At 35.0% G+C, this 20,000-nt stretch overlaps 3 protein-coding genes across 4 annotated transcripts in view; 2 read left to right on the top strand and 1 right to left on the bottom strand.

Moving 5' to 3' along the window:
- The window catches only part of LOC119576986 (failed axon connections homolog), a 4,789-nt gene extending 1,744 nt beyond the window's left edge, over positions 1-3,045 (top strand). For both annotated transcript variants that reach the window (XM_037924657.1, XM_037924658.1), the window contains exons 3-7: positions 484-616; positions 1,301-1,497; positions 1,916-2,124; positions 2,306-2,422; positions 2,870-3,045. In XM_037924657.1, the coding sequence (XP_037780585.1) occupies positions 484-616; positions 1,301-1,497; positions 1,916-2,124; positions 2,306-2,422; positions 2,870-2,955 (742 nt within the window). In that variant the 3' untranslated portion in view covers positions 2,956-3,045. The remainder of the gene's footprint in view (positions 1-483; positions 617-1,300; positions 1,498-1,915; positions 2,125-2,305; positions 2,423-2,869) is intronic.
- Positions 3,046-4,629: 1,584 nt separating this feature from the next.
- Positions 4,630-13,411, top strand: LOC119576985 (succinate dehydrogenase assembly factor 2, mitochondrial-like). The gene is made up of 4 exons (XM_037924656.1): positions 4,630-4,831; positions 7,915-8,033; positions 12,602-12,765; positions 13,022-13,411. The coding sequence occupies exons 1-4, from the start codon at positions 4,757-4,759 to the stop codon at positions 13,180-13,182; spliced, it is 519 nt and encodes a 172-aa protein (XP_037780584.1). The 5' UTR covers positions 4,630-4,756; the 3' UTR covers positions 13,183-13,411.
- The window catches only part of LOC119576984 (coiled-coil domain-containing protein 186-like), a 26,170-nt gene continuing 19,565 nt past the window's right edge, over positions 13,396-20,000 (bottom strand). Inside the window, 2 exon segments of the mRNA XM_037924655.1 lie at positions 13,396-17,948; positions 18,371-18,520. Of these exon segments, the coding sequence (XP_037780583.1) occupies positions 17,874-17,948; positions 18,371-18,520 (225 nt within the window). The 3' untranslated portion in view covers positions 13,396-17,873.

Here is a 20,000-nt window from a genome sequence, read left to right as displayed (position 1 = left end):
CTGCTGCCACCATGAAGGTTCTTAATTAATGAGGTGAATGGAATCTTTCTTGCAGTGTAGTATGTGGTTACAACTGTTAATCACTAATCAGTAGTGTTTAGTCCTGTGTATCTCATATGAAAAAGTTAATTTTTCTATATTGTCAATTACATGATTTTATTATTTCATATACATTATTATTTTACTTATACATTATTGTTTTACTTATATTATATTTTAAACTTCATTTTGTGAAATGTAGCAAGCCAGAAAACACCACTTCATGGGCCATATTTTGTACCCTGCCGTAAAGGATGTCAAGGTTAGGCCTGCGAAGATGCTGCAACTTGACTTGTAATGAGGCCGTAAGGGCGAGGAGTGTTTATCATGCTAAAGGCAGGTTAAACTCGAAATAGGGTGCAGGATCGAGGGGAGGGGTTAAAGAAAATGAAGAAAAAAGTTTATGATTGTCCACATAACGACAGTAGTGACCTATGATTCCAGGAAAGCCTGGGATAGTGTGGGTCACAACGTGGTTCTTCTTCACCAGTTCCAACGAGGAAAATTCTGCCCAAATCTTAGTCCATTTGCTTTGAAGGTGGAGACTTTCCTGAGACTTACAAACATTAAGTATGAGGTGAGTGATTTTTTGCTGTATTTTCATCTATTTTCCATTAAGGGTATCATATCAGAAATTACTTTTTGTCGTTTATTATAACCAGGATAGGAGTACTCTGGAAAGTAATCTCACATCTTTATATTGTACATAAGAGGACATCATTGGTCTTTAGTTTCTTTTTTTTTCCTTCATTGCCAGTGGTAATAGTGTAGGTGAACCATGAAACGTCTGAATATAAATAACAATTTACCAAGGATATTTAGACATCAAAAGATTCCATGTTTATTCTGTATGAATAAAGGTAATAGTTTTGCCGTAGTCAATATCAGGTTAATAATCAGAAGAAGAATGAAAACTACTATGTATTAATATAATGTCATTTGTTGTAAGTAGACATACAGTGTTTCTATTGCTGTGTGTGTAAGATATCGTTACGCTGTACTATATAGACCCTTGTGCTCACCCTATTCATATTTAGATAACAGCAACGCTTATCAAATAATCTTATCGAGTTATTCCGAATGACGAGGTTGAAGTTTTACTGATAGATTTGTTGTTTACATTCACAACAGTATGAACCTAATCTATACATGGTACATTTTTGTAGATAGATTAAATTTGTATATAAAGGTATAGTTAGAATATAGTTTGTACAATATTGGCAAAGGAAGAAAAAACAATGTCTCTGGCGATTTCTGACAGGTGGACACGGAATCACCGTTCGGGCCGAAGGGCAAATGTCCATGGATCACCCTCAACGGCGAGGACCTCGGCGACTCTGAGTTCATCCTCGAGAGGCTCGCCAGCGAGTTCGACGTCGACCTCGACAGCCACCTCGACCCTCAGAAGGCGGCCACGCTCGAGGCCGTCAGGGTCCTGGCTGACGAACACCTCTTCTGGTTAGTATTACTGATCGTTGGTTATCAGTCTTCTTTCTCTCTCGTCGATGCCTCGCCCCTACAGGTGAAGCCCGAAAGATTCTTTGGTCTAACGGCCTCCCATTGGGAACAAAACTAACGATCAATGATACTTGCATCCATTAATAATTGTGCATCCACACCATTATTAATGAAGTTCGCAAAGGCGATGGCGATTCTAATGATTATCATATTGTTAATGACGTTCGTACTGACGATAAAGATGCTAATCAAGTGATTATCATATTCTTAATGATGTCCTTAATGGTGATAGTAATTCTAATCAAAGATTATCATACTCATGACTTTCCTAACAGTGATGGAGATTCTATTTAATGATTATTAAAGTATTGATTATTTATTAAAGCATTAATCCCATTTCCTCCCGTTTCATCATCAGGTGCGTTATCACATGGCGTTACTGGATCGACGGCTGCGAATCGTTCATGAAATCTCAGTCCTTCTCTCCTCTCATGTCTCGCTTCTTCCCAGCGTTCATGAAGAGGGGGATAAGAGCGAGGGCGAGAGAACACGGCATTGGAAAACACACGCCTGAGGAGATCTTCCGTATCTGCAAAAAAGCGTGTGCGACTCTGTCTGGAGTGCTTGGTGAGTAAGGGAAGGGAAAGACTAAAAAAGGTAGGAAGAGGAAGCGAGGAGGAAAGAGATGCGAAGAAGGGGGTTAAGAAATGAAACGGAAAGGGTTAATAAAAAAAATGTTGTAAAGACTCCCTAATATCGCTTAAAAGGACACGACAGAGTAATCCAACTGTTTTTGTCGTTCCTTCAGGCGAGGCGCCCTTCTTCGGCGGAGATCGACCTTCGAGTGCCGACTGCGCCATCTTCGGCCAGCTGGCGCAGCTGAGGTGGAACGCCCCGGGGTCAAAGTACGAGGCGCTCGTCACAGGTGAGGGTATTTCAATCACTGATTCATTTGCATTCAGTATTTCTTATTCATATGAGAGAGAGAAAGATAGTCAAAAATAGGCGATCAACCTGAATGTGACATAAAGATAGTTTTTTATTGTAATTCACATCATCCCATGACACTCAGTAGTAGGATATATAAATAATTAACGTATTATTGAAAACTTCATTGGCAATAGTAGCATTATATTTTTTGATCTCAACAATATGTTGTTATCCTTTTTATAAATATTGTTATTATTACCATTATCATTATTACATTATCATCATTATCTTTATCATTATCATCACCATTATCATTACCATGATCATTATCTTTGTTATTGGTATTATTGTTGTTATTGGTATTATTGTTGTTATTGGTATTATTGTTGTTATTGGTATTTCATTATTATTATTATTATTGTTATTGATTATCATTTTGCAGAAATGTATCCGAACCTGAGTGCATTCTGTGATCGGATGAAAACGCGCATTTATCCGGACTGGAAAGAACTGCTGAAATCAAGCTAAAATTTAGCGGATTTAAACTCGATTTTTCTCTTGCTTTCTGTGTTGACAAAAAGGCTAATTTCTGTATATAAATAAAAGCTAATGATTCTTTCTGGTGTTTCATTACCACACAACTGATATTTTCTCCCTCTCTCAGTGTCTGTGTTTGTGCGAATGTGTATGTGCAAAACTCGGTAGAAATGTACATGTTACGAGAGAGAGTGAGAGAGAGAGAGAGAGAGAGAGAGAGAGAGAAGGAGTGTGTGTGTGTGTGTGTGTGTGTGTGTGTGTGTGTGTGTGTGTGTGTGTGTGAGTTACTGTGACTGTGAGTGTGTGTGTGTGTGTGTGTGTGTGTGTGTGTGTGTGTGTGTGTGTGTGTGTGTGTGTGTGTGTGTGTGTGTGTGTGTGTGTGTGTGTGTGTGTGCAAATAGTATATATACTTATGAATAAATATATATACATATACATATATATGAGCATATACAAGCATATATATATATATATATATATATATATATATATATATATATATATATATATATATGTATATAGATGCACATATCTATATATATATCTGTCTTCCATCTATCTATCTATATATATATACATTTATTTATTCATATACATATATATGTATATGTATATGTGCATGTACGTATGTATGTACATATGAATGTATGTAATCATATTTATATATACATACATATACACTGACAACCCCACCCCATACGCACACACACACACACACACACACACACACACACACATATATATATATATATATATATATATATATATATATATATATATATATATATATGTATATATATATATATATATATGTATACGTACATACATATATACACATGTATTTGTGTATACATATATGTGTATGTACATATGTATATCTGTATGTATATATGTTTGTATGTATGTATATATACATGCATGCATGTATGGACATAGGTATGTGTGTATGTATGTATGCATATATATATATGTATGTGTATATATATGTGTATGTACGTATGTATGTATGTATGTATGTATGTATATACATATATATACATATATATACATATATACATATATATATATATGTGTGTGTGTGTGTGTGTGTGTGTGTGTGTGTGTGTGTGTGTGTGTGTGTGTGTGTGTGTGTGTGTGTGTGTGTGTGTGTGTGTGTGTGTGTGTGTGTGTGTGTGTGTGTGTGTGTGTGTGTGTGTGTGTGTGTGTGTGTGTGTGTATTTATGTGTGCATGTCTGTGTGTCTGAGCGTGTGTTATAATCTGACTTGTTAAATCCTAAAGGAAATTTCCTTGCAGCGTGCAATGTAAAGGAATGTAATAATCGTTCGTAGATTCCACTGACGCCATGAGCTAAGAATAAGAAACTTCTATGAAATGAAACAACAAATTTCAGATGATTATTGTTTTTGGCAGGACATAACAAGCAGGTAGTAATAGTTTTAAGGTGTATTATATAAGCAATATATGAAAATGCCGACCCTTAATACATGCATGTAGAACACACTAAGAATGACATAACCAAAACAAGACGAAAAAAAACATATCTACTAATATAATCTCACAGAAACTACCTAACCATCCCAAATACCCACTTAAATCTAGGAAAAAAATTAAATCTATCCAAGAAAATTCGCAAAACATCTAAATCACACACCATTATATAACAGTGACGTCGCTTACGTCACGCTGGAAAGCCGCCAGGGAGTTACATATCGCTCCCAACATACACGTTACATATCCTCTTAAAAGCTCGCCACCTCACTCCCTCTTCTCCGGCCACTCCCCACAGAAGTCATGGCTCTCCCGGGAAGACTTGGTGCTCAGCGGCTGTGGGGAATCCTCTGCAGGAGTGAAACAAGAGCTGCGCTGGTGAGGAAGGGGGAATCCTGAGGGAGGTTTTGCTGCAAGCGGAGGCACTGGCTTGCGTATTGGGGCCGTGTGCTTCGGGAGGGATTTGGGTCTGCTTGCGCGTTGGAAGTGTGTGCATGGAAACTTATACAAGGGGATATGTCACCCAAGATGATTTTAAAGTTCGCATTAGTGATAGGTAATACTGATTATTTTAAAATTCGTACTATGTAAAGGTTGTGTAATTTGATTATTAGTTTACTAGGTATCATTGTTAATTTGGGCTGAGGGGGTTTCTGCAGGGATAATTCTTTACAGCATGGATGCATGCGCCGGAGACCAAGTCCCCAACCCCTTGTCACAAAATTTATTCAATAATTTAATTGCCTTGACTGGGTATGACCTTCCGGCACTGCTCCAGTGGAGGGTTGATGGGGGGGGCTCAGCCCCCTAATACCCTTTGGAAACATTGTCTTCACCTTGGTATGCATTGCAAAATAACAGCTGAAACATTGGTGCATCAAGTGGACTTAGCCTGCGAGCCTGCTTTCCGTGATCTTTTTCCTTCATTGTTATTGTTCATGTCTGCAGATTATTTCATATACCAACAACTGTATCTTTCCGTCCTGTACAAGAATATCAACTTCAGTATACCCAACATTTATGTGACCATACCTTAAAGATTAACCTCAGCAGCAAATGCTAGTAACCAGTATCATGATTGGTTGTGCGAAGTTTACAAAATATTTACCATATCACTGAATGGGCCTTTATATGTTAGTACATTTGTTCTGCACAGCCATCCAACCTTGCCTTTTTTTTTTTTTTTTTGAGGGTAAGTTTTTAGTTTTGCACAGCTATCAAAACTTGCAATTATTATTCCTTGTTTAATTCACATTGTAATATTCATCAGTCTATTGTTTTTTCAATCGGAAAAAACAACAGTGAAGTTATAATGAAGTAACCACACCCATCTGGGACTAACAGCCTCGCACTCGCAAACTGCTCAGGCAAGCAAATTCCCCGGTGAATTCTGTGGGACTGGTTGGTACGCTTATGCATCTTATGTGCTGCAGCTTGTACACCATATGCTGGCTTATTTATAATTTGCAGCCATGTTCATAGTCATTTTTTCTGGAAAGATTGTGTCAAACCCAACTATCAGAATATCAACTGTCATTTAAACTGTCATATTTCACAATCTCTCTCAAAACATTTGAGAGTTCAGAGTTACCAATATGAGCAATATGTTCATCATTAAAAATCAGGCAGGATTGTATATTTCTTATCAGACTCTTGTTAACTCTCCAACCTTGGTATTTTAATTCATCTAAATGTAATATAACTAAATGATGCTAATCTTATTCTTTATAAAGGCTGGATATATTTTACCTCAAACCTCCCTGAAACACACATTTACAGCTAGAAATGGGTATTTATATATATTTATTGTATAAATCCTATATATGTATGAAAGCATGAGCATTCATAAAATGTTTTGTGAATCTAAACTTTCATCCATAACACAAGCATCATTATATTCATGTTAATACACTCAATCAATTGTGGTGCATGAGAGTGGATATATAAAGCTTATGTGATAGAAGAAAGTTTAAATTAACAAAATGCAATGAAAGTAATTTTGAATCTCTGATCCAAGAATACTTTTGGACATACATACACTCATATATGAATATGTAGATATTTTAAGAACAAAATAAAAGTTCTTCTGAATAATTATATGGAGATGAGTCACTAATATATAGTAATTATTGTATTTTTGACATTGTAATAATACATAGCAAAAACTCCCAAAATGGTGCAACATTAGTCTTTAAAAACTAACCATATAATTTTATTTACATCATAAAGAAAAAACAACAGCTGTATGATATATTTTAAATAGCATATAAAAATAATTTTTATATAAAATGCTCATATTCATATGAGTATATTTTAAATGATCATTTTGCGGGGCTTGGTGCAGGGTACTCCTTGCTGTCCAGCATTTGTTCCAGTACCATGAGGGAGGCCTGTGGCACAAGCAACACCCACAAAACTTTAATAATACAGAAGAGAGGAGGGGAAGCTGGCTCTGGGGAAAGCCCACCCCTTGGGGATGTTAAATAATACAGCCTTATGTCCCTATCACCCCAGCCACCCCTGGAGCCTTCACATCTAATGAAAAAATACAGCACTAACAGTGGTATTTCTATAACAAAATCTGTATATTGCTGTTACAAATACAGCTTCCGTACATGCAAACCCTATGCTGTCTCTGGTTAGAAATCATCCACAGAAATTAATTAGAGTATAACTTGGGGAGTAGGGATTTGTATCAGGATCCCACGAAAGCTGGCAGAGTGTCAGGTAATGCCCAACATGACACTTAGTGTTCTGACAAAGGCAAGCAAATCTTCTGACATGATGGAGCTTAGATTGGTTCTGTATTTGCTGTATAATTCTTGGCATAGTTCATTTGGCAGAGGTTTGTGGGCTTGCCATCTGAGTGCCTGCAGGTGTGGAGGTCAAAGCAGGTGCTTGACGCTGCTCTCTTTACTGCCTGTATTATCAACTTATTTGAATTCTCTGGAGTAGAACTACTATATGTAAACACTATGTGTCAGATGTAATCTGCTAACACCAAATTCTTAGTATAAGCAATGTGCAATTTTGTATACACTCATCCTAGCAAAATTAGTGAATATAAATCATGAGCACTTCCTTCCCCCCCTTTTTTTTTTTCTTCCCCACTCACGCAATCATTCTCTCTCTCTCTCTCTCTCTCTCTCTCTCTCTCTCTCTCTCTCTCTCTCTCTCTCTCTCTCTCTCTCTCTCTCTCTCTCGTTCTCACTCTCATTCTCACTCTCACTCTCACTCTCATTTTCTCTCTTGCTATTCCCACCTTTTCTCCCCTTCCTTCCTCTACCCCCTCTCCTCCCCTCCTATTCCCACTCCCTCTCTCTCTCTCTCTCTCTTTCCCACCCTTTCTTCTCCTGCCCTTTCCCCTCTCCCATATCCTTCTCCTTCTTTCCACCCTTTCTCCCTCCTTCCCTCCCTTTCTCCCTCAAAACTCTTCTTAAAACTCACGATCTCCTTCTCAGGTTGGCCGTCATTACAGCAGCGGGGATGGGGAGCTTCACGAGCCAACTCACATCCAGGAGCCAACAATTCCACCTTATGAGGAGAAGGTCGGAGAGCCCATTCACCTGAAGAAGGCCAGGTAGGCTGTGTGGTTGGAAACTTAAGGACTAGTGGGTTAAAACTGGGAAAACTGCTGAAATTTTTACATTGGTTTGCCAGTGGTAAGCTGAAATTAGGGAATTTAGCTATGGCGAGATTTATTGGAATTTGTTGTAGAATTAGTCTGTGGGAGGTTGAAATTAGAACAAATGGCTACAGTAGTGCAATTAATTTGGACATTTAGAAGACCAAACCATCATGATTGATAATTAATATTAGTATTTGACTCTTAACTTGACTAATAATGTTCCTTCTTCACAAATTTACAGTTTCATCAACCAGAAATATATTCTCATACATTGTTAATGATAGCCATATTGACAGATAGGATTAGAAAGTTAAGATTATAGTCTCATTTGCTATTCTTTGTTGAAACATCGGTAGTGGGCAAACTGTCAGGGCTGTAATACATTCAGTTATAAACAAAATTGACATAATTTGAGCAATTTTATCAGTTCATAATTACTTTTCTCATGCACTGTTAATCATATTTATACCAGTGTGTGTGACTGGAAAGTAAAATCATTGCTGGAATTTTTTTTCTGCAATAGCACCACAGTCTCCTGCCACTGCATTAATCCTTTGGTTGTAGAGCAGTGATCATAATCAGAGTTGCAAATTCATTAAGTAAACTACCATGGCTTTGTCACTGTTTTTTCTTTATTTTTGCAGTGTGTAGGGTAATCATGATATCTTTCATCTTATAAGCTGTAACTTATTCTTGAACTCACACTTTCAAAAATGAATGATGGCTGAAAAGTGGTATAGACATGTTTCGTCTAACATCTTGCTTATTCTCACTCTATTTTATAAGAATAGCATCTTATCTTTCATATTTAATTCATAGACACATTCGTGATTGTGTAGAGAAATATGTGTATTACAAAAATAACTGAAGGTGTAAACTGCTCTTTTGTTGTGATGTGCTGTAAACTATGAGATGTTCCTTTTTTAACCCATTGGATCTAGGTAACATGGAGGCACTGTTTCACTGCCCACAGTTGGCCCAAAATCGGGGCATTAGGCTAACTTAACCCATTCCTGACAGGTGGCATAGTATTATTTTTCTGCCACTGAAAGTGTGATGAAGTTGTTTTTAACACTGTCATTTTTACTATGCAACAAAAAAAAAAAAAAAAAAAAAAAAAAAAAACTATTTCAACTCCAAGATGCCGCACACTGCTTATTTTATTGAGACTATAGACTGAATAATGATCAACTATGGAGTCTATACAAGAACAAAAATACCCTTCAGTCTCGATTTATCTGGAAGTTTGGCAAGTAGAGACTTTAAAAAATAATGAAAACTGAAAATACAACATATCTTCGTAGTATTACGAAGAAATGGCATGGGATGCTAGTATTTGACATAAGTGGTCGCGCATGCTAGGGCGATGATATAAGCCCCCGGCAGTGAAGCCCGAGCCACTATGAATACTACCTGTTGGGAAAGGGTTAAGTGGCTATTCTTGTGGTTGTGTGGCTTGTAGGCTGGGTCCACATGAACACCCATGGGCAGTGTCAAGACTCCTTGCCTCTTCTTGAGAATGTTGTTAATACCTTTTCTGCATAAGTGTTTTTTACTTTTGTGCCAATTCCAATGTCTTTATTTGGCATTTGATATAGTATAGCTATGCAGATGGTAATAAATTGTATTCATTATATGGATTCCATATCATCTCTCTAGGTAGTTCATAACTTTGTGGAATGATGATAAAAAAAAAAATAAAAAAAATTATTTGTCATTTTTATTTATTTTACTTTTTTGTAATAATAAGTTGTCCGTAATACAACCAGTGCTGCAGGTCACAATGGACAGGAATAGAATCCTGAGCATGAAATAGTGTATTCCTGGAGCTGGTGCTCTTCCAGTAATAGCTCATGAATGGGACATTCCACACTTGTTTACTCATAGGAATAATGCAAGAACCCCTTCCTAAAGGCCCACTGAGTTCAACCACTCTAAGAGCTTAATGTGCTTGTGGTGAGTCATTTCTATCACCCCTGCCTTCTGCTGAAATTCTCATGGTGGCAAGCTCATCACCCAGGCCCTAAGCCATATTTTTCCAAAACATTGTGATCATGTCACCCACCCCTCAAGCCAATTTTTTGCATAATGTGTGATGATCACATCATCATGATCATGAGTTCAGGAAGGCTAATGCTGGATTTTGGACCTCATTTACACTATAAGGCACTCAGATCCAAGGAACAGAGGATGGTGTGCAGTACAATAATATGTTTGTCTATGGCACTAATGAAAGGGAGTGTGGCATTCCATATGTCCAACTTGAGCAGACTATAATAGGTTGAAAAAATTGCCAAAGGGAGATTGAAATTGTTTGATTGACTTTATTATATGTCAGTGGCAGATTGAATTGGTTGAAATTGGCAGATATTGATGCGATTTGATAAACTTAATTTAAAGAACAGTATATATGCCAAAGCATCCATCCAAACTGGCTGTGCTTCTATTTGTGTAGAGGTCTATAAGTCATACATCAGCTTTACATGTTTGAAGGGCATGCCATTGTGCTTACTTTATTTATATAACATCTGGACGGTAAAAAAACTTAAATCCTTAATCTTATCAAAGACAAAACCAGTGTCTATATTAAAATCAATGTATTCAATTAATGCTGGTCCCTGAACAGTGCCATTTTATTGATAAAATGTAGTTTTCATGCAGTAAAGTAGTTAATGGGTAAGATTATGACTTGGATATCTTACAACATTTTGCAGTGGTGATATGAAATGAGGATTAGAAGAGGCACCATAGTAGATTGTTAGTGGAAAAGCACCATGATGGGGATGGAGAATTTCAAGTAATGAGCTATTAATTATATTATTGTAGACATGTTTTTAGGCCCTGCATATTTGTCAATATAAAAGATGCAGCAAGTGTTGATTCTGTGAAGTTAATAGCATCAGTGGTCCACACATGGAAGCTGAAAATAGTTTGGACAGTATTAGCTTTCCATTCAAATTTCGATTGCATCATATTGGAGTATTGAGGCCAGGCATGCCTAACTCTGTAATCAATCATGTTTAATAAAATAAGGGAAATTTGTGGTTTGGATAGAATCTGCCGGAGTCTGATGCAGACTTTGGTGTTATCTCGAGCAGAATGACTGTGAACTGAGAGTAAAGTAGCTTTCTTCATGACTAGAATTTTAGCAATCTTTACTCAGGAGTAGGGGAAACAAACAATTGCTAAGAGTTGATCTGGAAAGGTTGGTAATTGTTGGTTTCAAAGCAGAATAAATGAGGCTTCATAAAAGTGTTTGAATAGTGTTTCTGAAGTGATATGACTTGGGCCTTGTATCATGGCAATATTGGCAATGGAGACCTCGCAGACCATTTGTAGCACCATAATTAAACTTTATTTTGAGGGACTATCAAGAAGACTAGATATCTTGAAGCCATCCATGTCCCTGTGGATCCAGTGACACTAGTTATTCATTTTCATTATTTTTTGAAACTGGCCATAACTGCTGCAAGGGATGCAAACCCCTTCTGTTCTGCTGGTAACATCCAGCAAGACATACTATGACACTGCACCATGCAGACTGTCTGAAATCACTGGTCTATTTGGGTGGATGCACAGCAGTGGGGTCAGGGAGTTGACTGGTGTTGGGCACAGTAGACTTAGTCATTTTGCCTTGTCCAGGATAACAGTCCCAGGCGTGGTTTTGGCAGTATCCCGAGATTACGCTGCTGCCACATTCATCCAAATAATCAGATCTCAATCCCATTGAGAATGTCTGGGCAGCCATGGGCAGACTTCCCCAAAGATCATATCCGCAATTGTCATTTCATCATTGCCCAAGCAGTTATAGCATGGGAGCGACTGCCCTCTGCAGATGGATGCCAGTTAATTGTGTGTGCATCCATGCTATGTAGACTTGCCTCTGTCTGCTAAATTGGTGGCAGGAAAACAAAATATTAGAGGTATTAGACACTTCAAAACCATTCATTTTTCCTCTTCAGTTAACTTGAAATTGTCAGTCATCATCATTACCAAGGAATTTAATTAGGACCAAGTTACTTGAGTCATATATATATATATATATATATAATATGTATATATATATATATAATATGATGTCAATCTCATAACACTGTCTCTATTGCATTGAGCTTCTTCATAAAGAAAAAAAAAGGCTCATAAGTAAGGGGTTTCTGCCCAAGTGTGATAAGAAACTTTATCTCAGGGACTTTGTACAGGTGAAATGCTCATTTGCCTCTGGAGGATGGAGACCAATGCTTGGCAGGGCATTTGGGTTGCCATTGGGTAATGATTTTGCCAATTTGTTGATCAAGGCTTGTAGGAATAAAGTCTTCATACTAGCAGGCAACTCTTTTAATAAGCTCATCACAATATTTAGTAGCAAGATGGCATTGGAGGTGTGGCTGGGGTGATCTTCTTTTCACAAACTGTTCTTGTATGATATCCTTATGTAGAACGTATAATTATTTCCCCCCATTATATTATTTATTTGTTTTTTAAAGTATAATTTTGACTAATTATGTTCTATATAATTTCAGGCTCCAGTACCAGTCAAGGAAACGAGGGATGCTTGAGAATGGATTACTGTTGAGTTCCTTTGCCCATCGTTACTTACAGACGATGAATGAGGAACAGTTGTCCATGTATGATCGTCTGATCAACCTGCCTTCAAATGACTGGGAAATATATTACTGGGCAACTGGTAAGAGATTTGTTTACACTGATGTAAATTAATGAATAAGTGTGGTATGTGCTATATATATTTTACACTAGTTTCCTATTTTTGTGCACCACTAATTCTTAGTAATTGAATTTCATGTTCTAGAAGCACAATTTTTAGGTGTTTGATTCTGGTATTTTACTCTCTCGGCAGATTAAAGTTATAAAAGCACTGTATCATTTGGACAAAAAAATAATCAGAACCAACTGACCATCAGATTAATCTTTTGTTTTTCCAGGTGTACGGGAAACCCCACAAGAATTTGACAATGAAATAATGAGTTTGTTGAAGGAATTTGTCAAAAATACAGATAGAGAGAATAGGACATTACAGCCGAAATCTCCACTGAGAAGTTGCTGCTCTTTCTCATTTGTAATATATCAACTGGACTTGCATTAAGTGTACTCAGATATTATTTATTTTCTCTTATTTTCATGTGTCTTATTTTTTTTATATTATAAAAATGTTAATCTTTGGTTGTTGTTATTAGTTATTCACATGAGATGTACAATGTGATAGAGTGAATGATGGATTGGTATAAATTTTGTGTATTACTGTAAATAGGTACCTATGGTATTGAGATATTTCAAGGATTGTAATTAAAAAAAATAATAAATATTAAAACACGGATTTATTTTATTATAACAACTGTGCAGTCATAGACAACACTGTACACTTTAAATATTTTATTTGCTTTTCTTTAGCATTATTAAAATTATTTTTACATTCATATACACAGGTTCTCTGGGGCCAAAGATTTTGGTTTCTAATTTACAGAGCAATATTTAAGGAAGAGGAAAAATGTAATTCAATTTTGTATTTTGCTTTTGAACTCAATTTGCACTCCCTCTGCAAATCAAACAGACACAGAGATTATTAACATGTGATTATAAAAGAAAAACCCTATTTTCCTGCTACTAATAAAATACTTAAGCCTTCAAATTGTTTGATCATACAAAGAAAGCTGATTTCTGTTGCTATAAATTCAGAGGAAAATACGCGATTTAATGTTTCCAGAAGTGACCAGCTGAAATAAGATCAAAACAATATACACTGTGCTGTATATATTAACTGAGGAGTTAGGCCTGTACATAACCATTCCTGGATTTGTGAAACCTAAGCTATTCCTTCAAATCATAAATCAGAATTGAAAGGAAGAAATCAATGCAGAAAAAGAGAATGAATTTGGAAATTTGTTCATCAATACAATTTGTTCTAGCACATATCAGATTTCCTCTTGTTATATGGATCAACAAGGAAATCTGTTATCATACTGAGAAAGAATGAGAAATTATTTATCAACCCAAACATCCAATCCTATGTTGATAATACATAAGTACATCACAGCCTTCAGGACAGACAAGACAAAACAGATGACAAAGAAAGAAATAACAAAGAATAAACAAACTAAATTAAGAATCATGATAAAAGTAAGTTACATCTTGGTGCATTACCTTTGGAAGACAAGACAAAATGAATGATGGGAAATATTTACATTTTGGACAGGAATGGAATGTGCCCAATGTGACAAGTTTTTGTAGGCTGATGTATAACCCAACTAATCTTTTTAATCTTCTTTTTTCTGAAAATTAACCACACCCAAAGAAGGAAGTAATTTTCAGAATCTACACAGCATTTATGGTACATAATAAAATACATTACTAGTACTTTCAACCAATAAAATACAAAATAAGGTATCATCTTTTAAAAATAATGGGTATTCTTGCCAGCATTCATTGAATACTGCAGTGAATAACTTAATAATTACTTTCACTGGGATTTTCTGAATACACATTGGCTGAAACAAAATAACTTATTAATTTAAAAAAATGAATTTAATTTATAATGAATCATTGCACAACAGGTATGTAAGGATATATCTCACACATTTAAGCTTTTTTATTACTAATTTGTAATCTTCAATACTAAGTATTATTCTTTTATTACAAAAGATAACAGCTTCTGAGATAAAGTATTCTGTCACTGTTCATTCTTATGATTCAGTTAATTTACTTTTTGGTGTCTTCTTGAAGGAAAGAGGGATCACTGTTTTTCCTTTGATTGCATATTTAACAATAGGATCCCAAAATTAAAGATTATGAATTAAAGAAAAAAAAATTATAATGATCCAAATAAAGTTATACTGCATGAAACATATTAAATGTTGTACTTTATATTGAATTCACAGAATCAATATGAATCAATAGCCAGATCCCCAGGAAATACAACCTACACTGAGACCAGCCATGTGTGCCAGCCATGTGAATTAACAACCTGAATAGTCTACTGCATTTTTGGAGATGAGAAACCTTACAACACTTACTGTTTGTTATCAATAGAAATTAAAAAATGACAATGGTCTTACATGATTCTGTCAAAACAAAAAAATGGGTTAAGTAGCAAAAGAAATAAAGAACTTAAAGTATACTTTAGAGATGGAAAAAGAATTTTCATGAAGACTTAATTTGAAATACCAGAGGCAAGTTGGATTTTGAATATGTAAAAATCCATTTGCAAATATTATTACCTGTAACAAAAATAGCTAAAACAATATCCTTTTTTAGGGCTTACTGAGGCAAAGTCTTTGCATGGGCAGTGAAAGAAGGAAAATGCAGTCCCCTAAAGAGTTCAAGATGTCAGGCGCTAAATACAAGGCTTTCCTGTAAATAGGGTTTATTTCACGTATACCATTTGTTCTCTTTACTGGGAAAGTATATAAAATTCCTCATTGCAAATATGGGAAATATAAAGTATATGTATATATATTCTGTACATGTTGATACCGACTCTTGTTCTAATTATTGTCTTGAAAGAAGTCAAGATACTGAACTTATACTTTCATGTTTGGTGGATTATCCCTTGAAACATCCCCTTTATTATGATGCACAATAAAAATTAATTTTTTCCTGAAACCCATTACGCTATCTCAGTATCAAGTACATGCCTTATATTAGTAATATAGAAAAAAATCCATGAAAGATGAGGGAAAAGTAGGCCTACTTTAGTTTTTTAGAATATTTGCATTAGTCCGTTACTGCAAACTGATGTATCAGTCAGCAACATGAAAAAGAAGCATTCCCCAAGTCATCAAAACAAGAGGGACTACTGAAACTGCATGCAAATCAGCATAGATTGCACCTCAACAAACTTCTAATGATATGCAAGTGTACTGAAGGCAGCAAAAGACTCAAGGCTGTTTCTGAGCCATAAGCAACCAGATGCCAAAACTCAGAGACATGATAATGAGAGACAGGTAACAGTCAAGAAAGGAATCGGGTCCTAGGATTTTATGAAATGTATATTTGGATCACTGATATATAATACAACTTCAACTTCACTTTACTAATTATGATAAATGCGCACATACCTAAAAAAAGTTTTTTAATATATTACAAAAAGAAAAACTGCAATAACTAACTGGATCCACATCTATCTAACAATTTAGATATGTTTATAATTCTGTTGAATTACAAGAATTATATGCGGCATTAGCCCTATCTGCCTTACCACTACTATGATTAGGAAATATATCCATGTTCCAAATATTTTTACTCTAAGATGTAACCTCAACATCAAAATGCTCTGACTGGAATAAAACTGGTGCATCAATAAGATCACATAATCTTATTATGGTACCTCCTCTACGGAATGAAACACTGAACTACTTTTTTTTTCCCAATTTTAACTTCTTAAAAAATATATTCTATGATAAGACACTTCCTCAAACCATAAGTCTATTTAAGGCCTAAACCAATACTGCTAATTTGATCTTTATGCACTCATATCCTTAAAGCAGAATGTAAATGAGGCAGTCACATAAAAAAAGTAAGAGATTTAGAATATGAAGAATTGGAAGAAATCGAGGAGGAAGGCTAAGGAGAAATGAAAAAGAATAGTCAATAAAACAGCACAAAAACACATACCAATTGCATACAACTAAACATATTTTGACTTTTCCTTACCACAATTCCTTTTTAAAATAAAGATAAAAGAAATAATATTTAATAAAATAATGAACACCTCACTATATTTTTTACCTATAATGTCTTCATTCACCCTAATAACAGATACAAGTATTTCCATGAGACACACTTAATCACAATAATCAGGTATCAACTGCAAAATTTCAGATTATTCAAATGGTAATTTATGTTTTGCAATCAGAATAAATACTGTTTACAGATTATAACCTCCTACTGCACCACAAAGATTCATGGTATTCTTATTATCACTAGTTTCTCTGCACTAATGCTGCAGTTTCCCCACAAGAAATAAGCAGAGTTGAAAAAACCATGGAGTGTTGGTATAAACTCTGATAATTCTTATTTTCCTCAAATCAGATATCTTTCATACTGCAAACACACAAAACACACATGTCTATGCTAACTGCTTTCATCTTGCAACTTTCAAAATTAATAGGATGTGGCATCTTGGACTTGAGAAATGTAATCAAGTTACTTTCCATCATACCAAGAGGGAGGAGGGGAGGGGGGTTCAGGCCTTAATAAAACAAAGCCTTATAAGTATGAAAAAGAGCTGAGATATGCAACAAAGGGAATCAGATGAGTTAAAACTGTTTTCCTCTGAAGTGGAAATGCCATGCAAGAACTGCTGTTAAAATCAAGAGTAGATTTATCATAAGTTGTTCGTTAAAACACATCAAATTTTCTGCAGTACCTTACATTAAACTGAAATAGCTTAATGCACATCTGTAACAACTGAACAATAAGTTCTTACTCGTAATATTTCAAAACTTACTGACCTTTTGAGAAAAAACACAAGAAGCTTTCCTCTCTTTGGCTGCCTTATTTCTCCAGCAATGATTCACATGAAACCCATGCACACACACACACCAAGGAATGCACAAACGGCAGTGCTTGAGAGACTTTCTGGCAAGAGCCAGTCACAGGGCTATGGCCTGCTGAACCAATCTTGCACTTCAAAACAAAAAATAAATAATTGAAAAAAGAGAATAAAAGAAAGACACTTCATATGAGTCTACTCTCCCTCAGAAGAGCTATAAGACTCTCCTTAAGTACATAGTGAGTTATGCCTTGCTCTCACACTAAGAAGAAGATGCAACGACTCTCCTATTTCCGAGTTTCCAGCTGCTGGTTTTGGAGGGAGATCTTGGCTATTTCATCACCCAAGGTATTGAGGTTCTCCTGAAAATAAGGGAAAAGATAATGGAGCCATATGTACATAAGCATATGTGTATGAATATGTATATGTATGTACATATATATGTGTGTGTGTGTGTGTGTGTGTGTGTGTGTGTGTGTGTGTGTGTGTGTGTGTGTGTGTGTGTGTGTGTGTGTGTGTGTGTGTGTGTGTGTGTGTGTGTGTGTGTGGTGTGTGTGTGTGTGTGCGTGTGCGTGTGCGTGTTGCGTGTGTGCAAATATAATATATATATATATATATATATATATATATATATATATATATATATATATATATATATATATATATATATATATATACTTAAACAAAAGAACAACAAAAACAAAGAAAGCCAATATGCAAAATAAACAATTAATAAATGTATAATTAGAAAGAGAAGAAGAGAAACAAGCGTCCATCCCTCTACCTTAAGTGTGATATTCTTGAGCAGCGTGTCCTCCAGGACAGCTTGGAGTTTTCTATTGATCTCCAGGGAGAGGTCAAGGGTCATTGTGTCATCCCGCGCAGATGATCCATACACTGAGGCCATTATCCCTCCGTGTTTCATTAGTTCCGCCTAAGAGGGAGACGAGGAAGAAAGAGGATTATTTTTAAAGTTTATTTTTCCTGAAGGTCTGTGAAATTCAGAGAACCAAGGATTAACCCAACCAGATGGGAAAATGTGATTTTTGCTGTAGTACTTTTTTTTGTGAAATATATCTACACTCAGATGGCTTCCCAAGTGCTCCACCACCAGGGAGTCAATGAATTGTCTACATGCCCTTACATGATTTTTCCATACCTTGAGTTTCAGAGTGTATGTGTGTATGTGTGTGTGTATATATATATATATATATTATATATAATATATAATAAATATATATATATGATATATATACTTAAATGCTTTTAGTATCTATAACTTATATTATTATCATGAATTTATATTATTACAGTGTTATAATAACAATACTAATTGCAATATAAATCAAGAAAAGTGTAAGATGGTGGAGTATGATTGACTCGTATCTGATTAACTGTAACTATTAATTGATATAATACAATCATATAATATAATATATATATAATAATATATATATATATATATATAATATATATATATAATAGATATAATTATATATATATATATAATATATATTATAATGTATATATAATATATATATATAATATATTATATATATATATTAATATAATTTTATTATATATATATATATAATAATATAATTATTATTATTATATATAAATGATACATTATATATATATATATATATTATATATAATATATATATATATATTAATATATATATATATATATATATTATTATATATATATATTATTATAATATATATATATATATATAATATATATATACTATATATATATATATCTTCATTATATACTTAGTCATATATATAACTATATAAATTATTACATTATATATACTTTAATATCATATCTTATTAATGTTTATGACCATTATATTATTATGATCATTTATATGCATTATATATATTATTTTTATAATACCATTAACGGTAGGTTATCGACCACCGTGGCCGCTACAGTACTATCGAGTTTTCCACGTTGCTCTGGGATAGACGTGTGGTCCCATTTTCCACGTAGAGTGCGGTGTTCCTTTTAGGTATCATTCTCTCTTTTTTATCGGTTGGGACCACACTAACTTAGCTGCTTGGCCCATGGCTAGGCAGCAATGGGTGAAGTTCTTGCAAGGGAAATCAACGCGGTCGGTGACTAACCGCTCGATATGACCTCGCACTTTGAGTCCGACGTCCAACATTGACCACCGCGCTACATTGACACTGGCTCCATATTTCTTAATTTAACTTTTGCATTGCCTTATCCCTTTTTTTTTTTTTTTTTTTTTTTTTCATACATCTTATATATTACCGACATACTTGCTACTTGGTTCACCCCAGTGGCTAGGCAGGCATATCAGTGAATTTCTGCTAAGGGAAAAAGTGGTCGGTACTGAACCCTCAAAGATATGCCGTTGATCTTGAGTCCACTCTAACAT

Source organism: Penaeus monodon, chromosome 9 (genome assembly GCF_015228065.2).
Source record: "Penaeus monodon isolate SGIC_2016 chromosome 9, NSTDA_Pmon_1, whole genome shotgun sequence".
Taxonomy (NCBI): Eukaryota; Metazoa; Arthropoda; class Malacostraca; order Decapoda; family Penaeidae; genus Penaeus; species Penaeus monodon.
This window is presented reverse-complemented; position numbering and strand designations above follow the sequence as displayed.

Coding starts and splice junctions, on each gene's coding strand:
- LOC119576985 (XM_037924656.1), top strand. CDS start 4,757: ATGGCTCTCCCGGGAAGACTTGGTGCTCAGCGGCTGTGGGGAATCCTC. Junction 8,034..12,601: donor ATTCACCTGAAGAAGGCCAG/GTAGGCTGTGTG, acceptor ATATAATTTCAG/GCTCCAGTACCAGTCAAGGA. Junction 12,766..13,021: donor AATATATTACTGGGCAACTG/GTAAGAGATTTG, acceptor TTGTTTTTCCAG/GTGTACGGGAAACCCCACAA.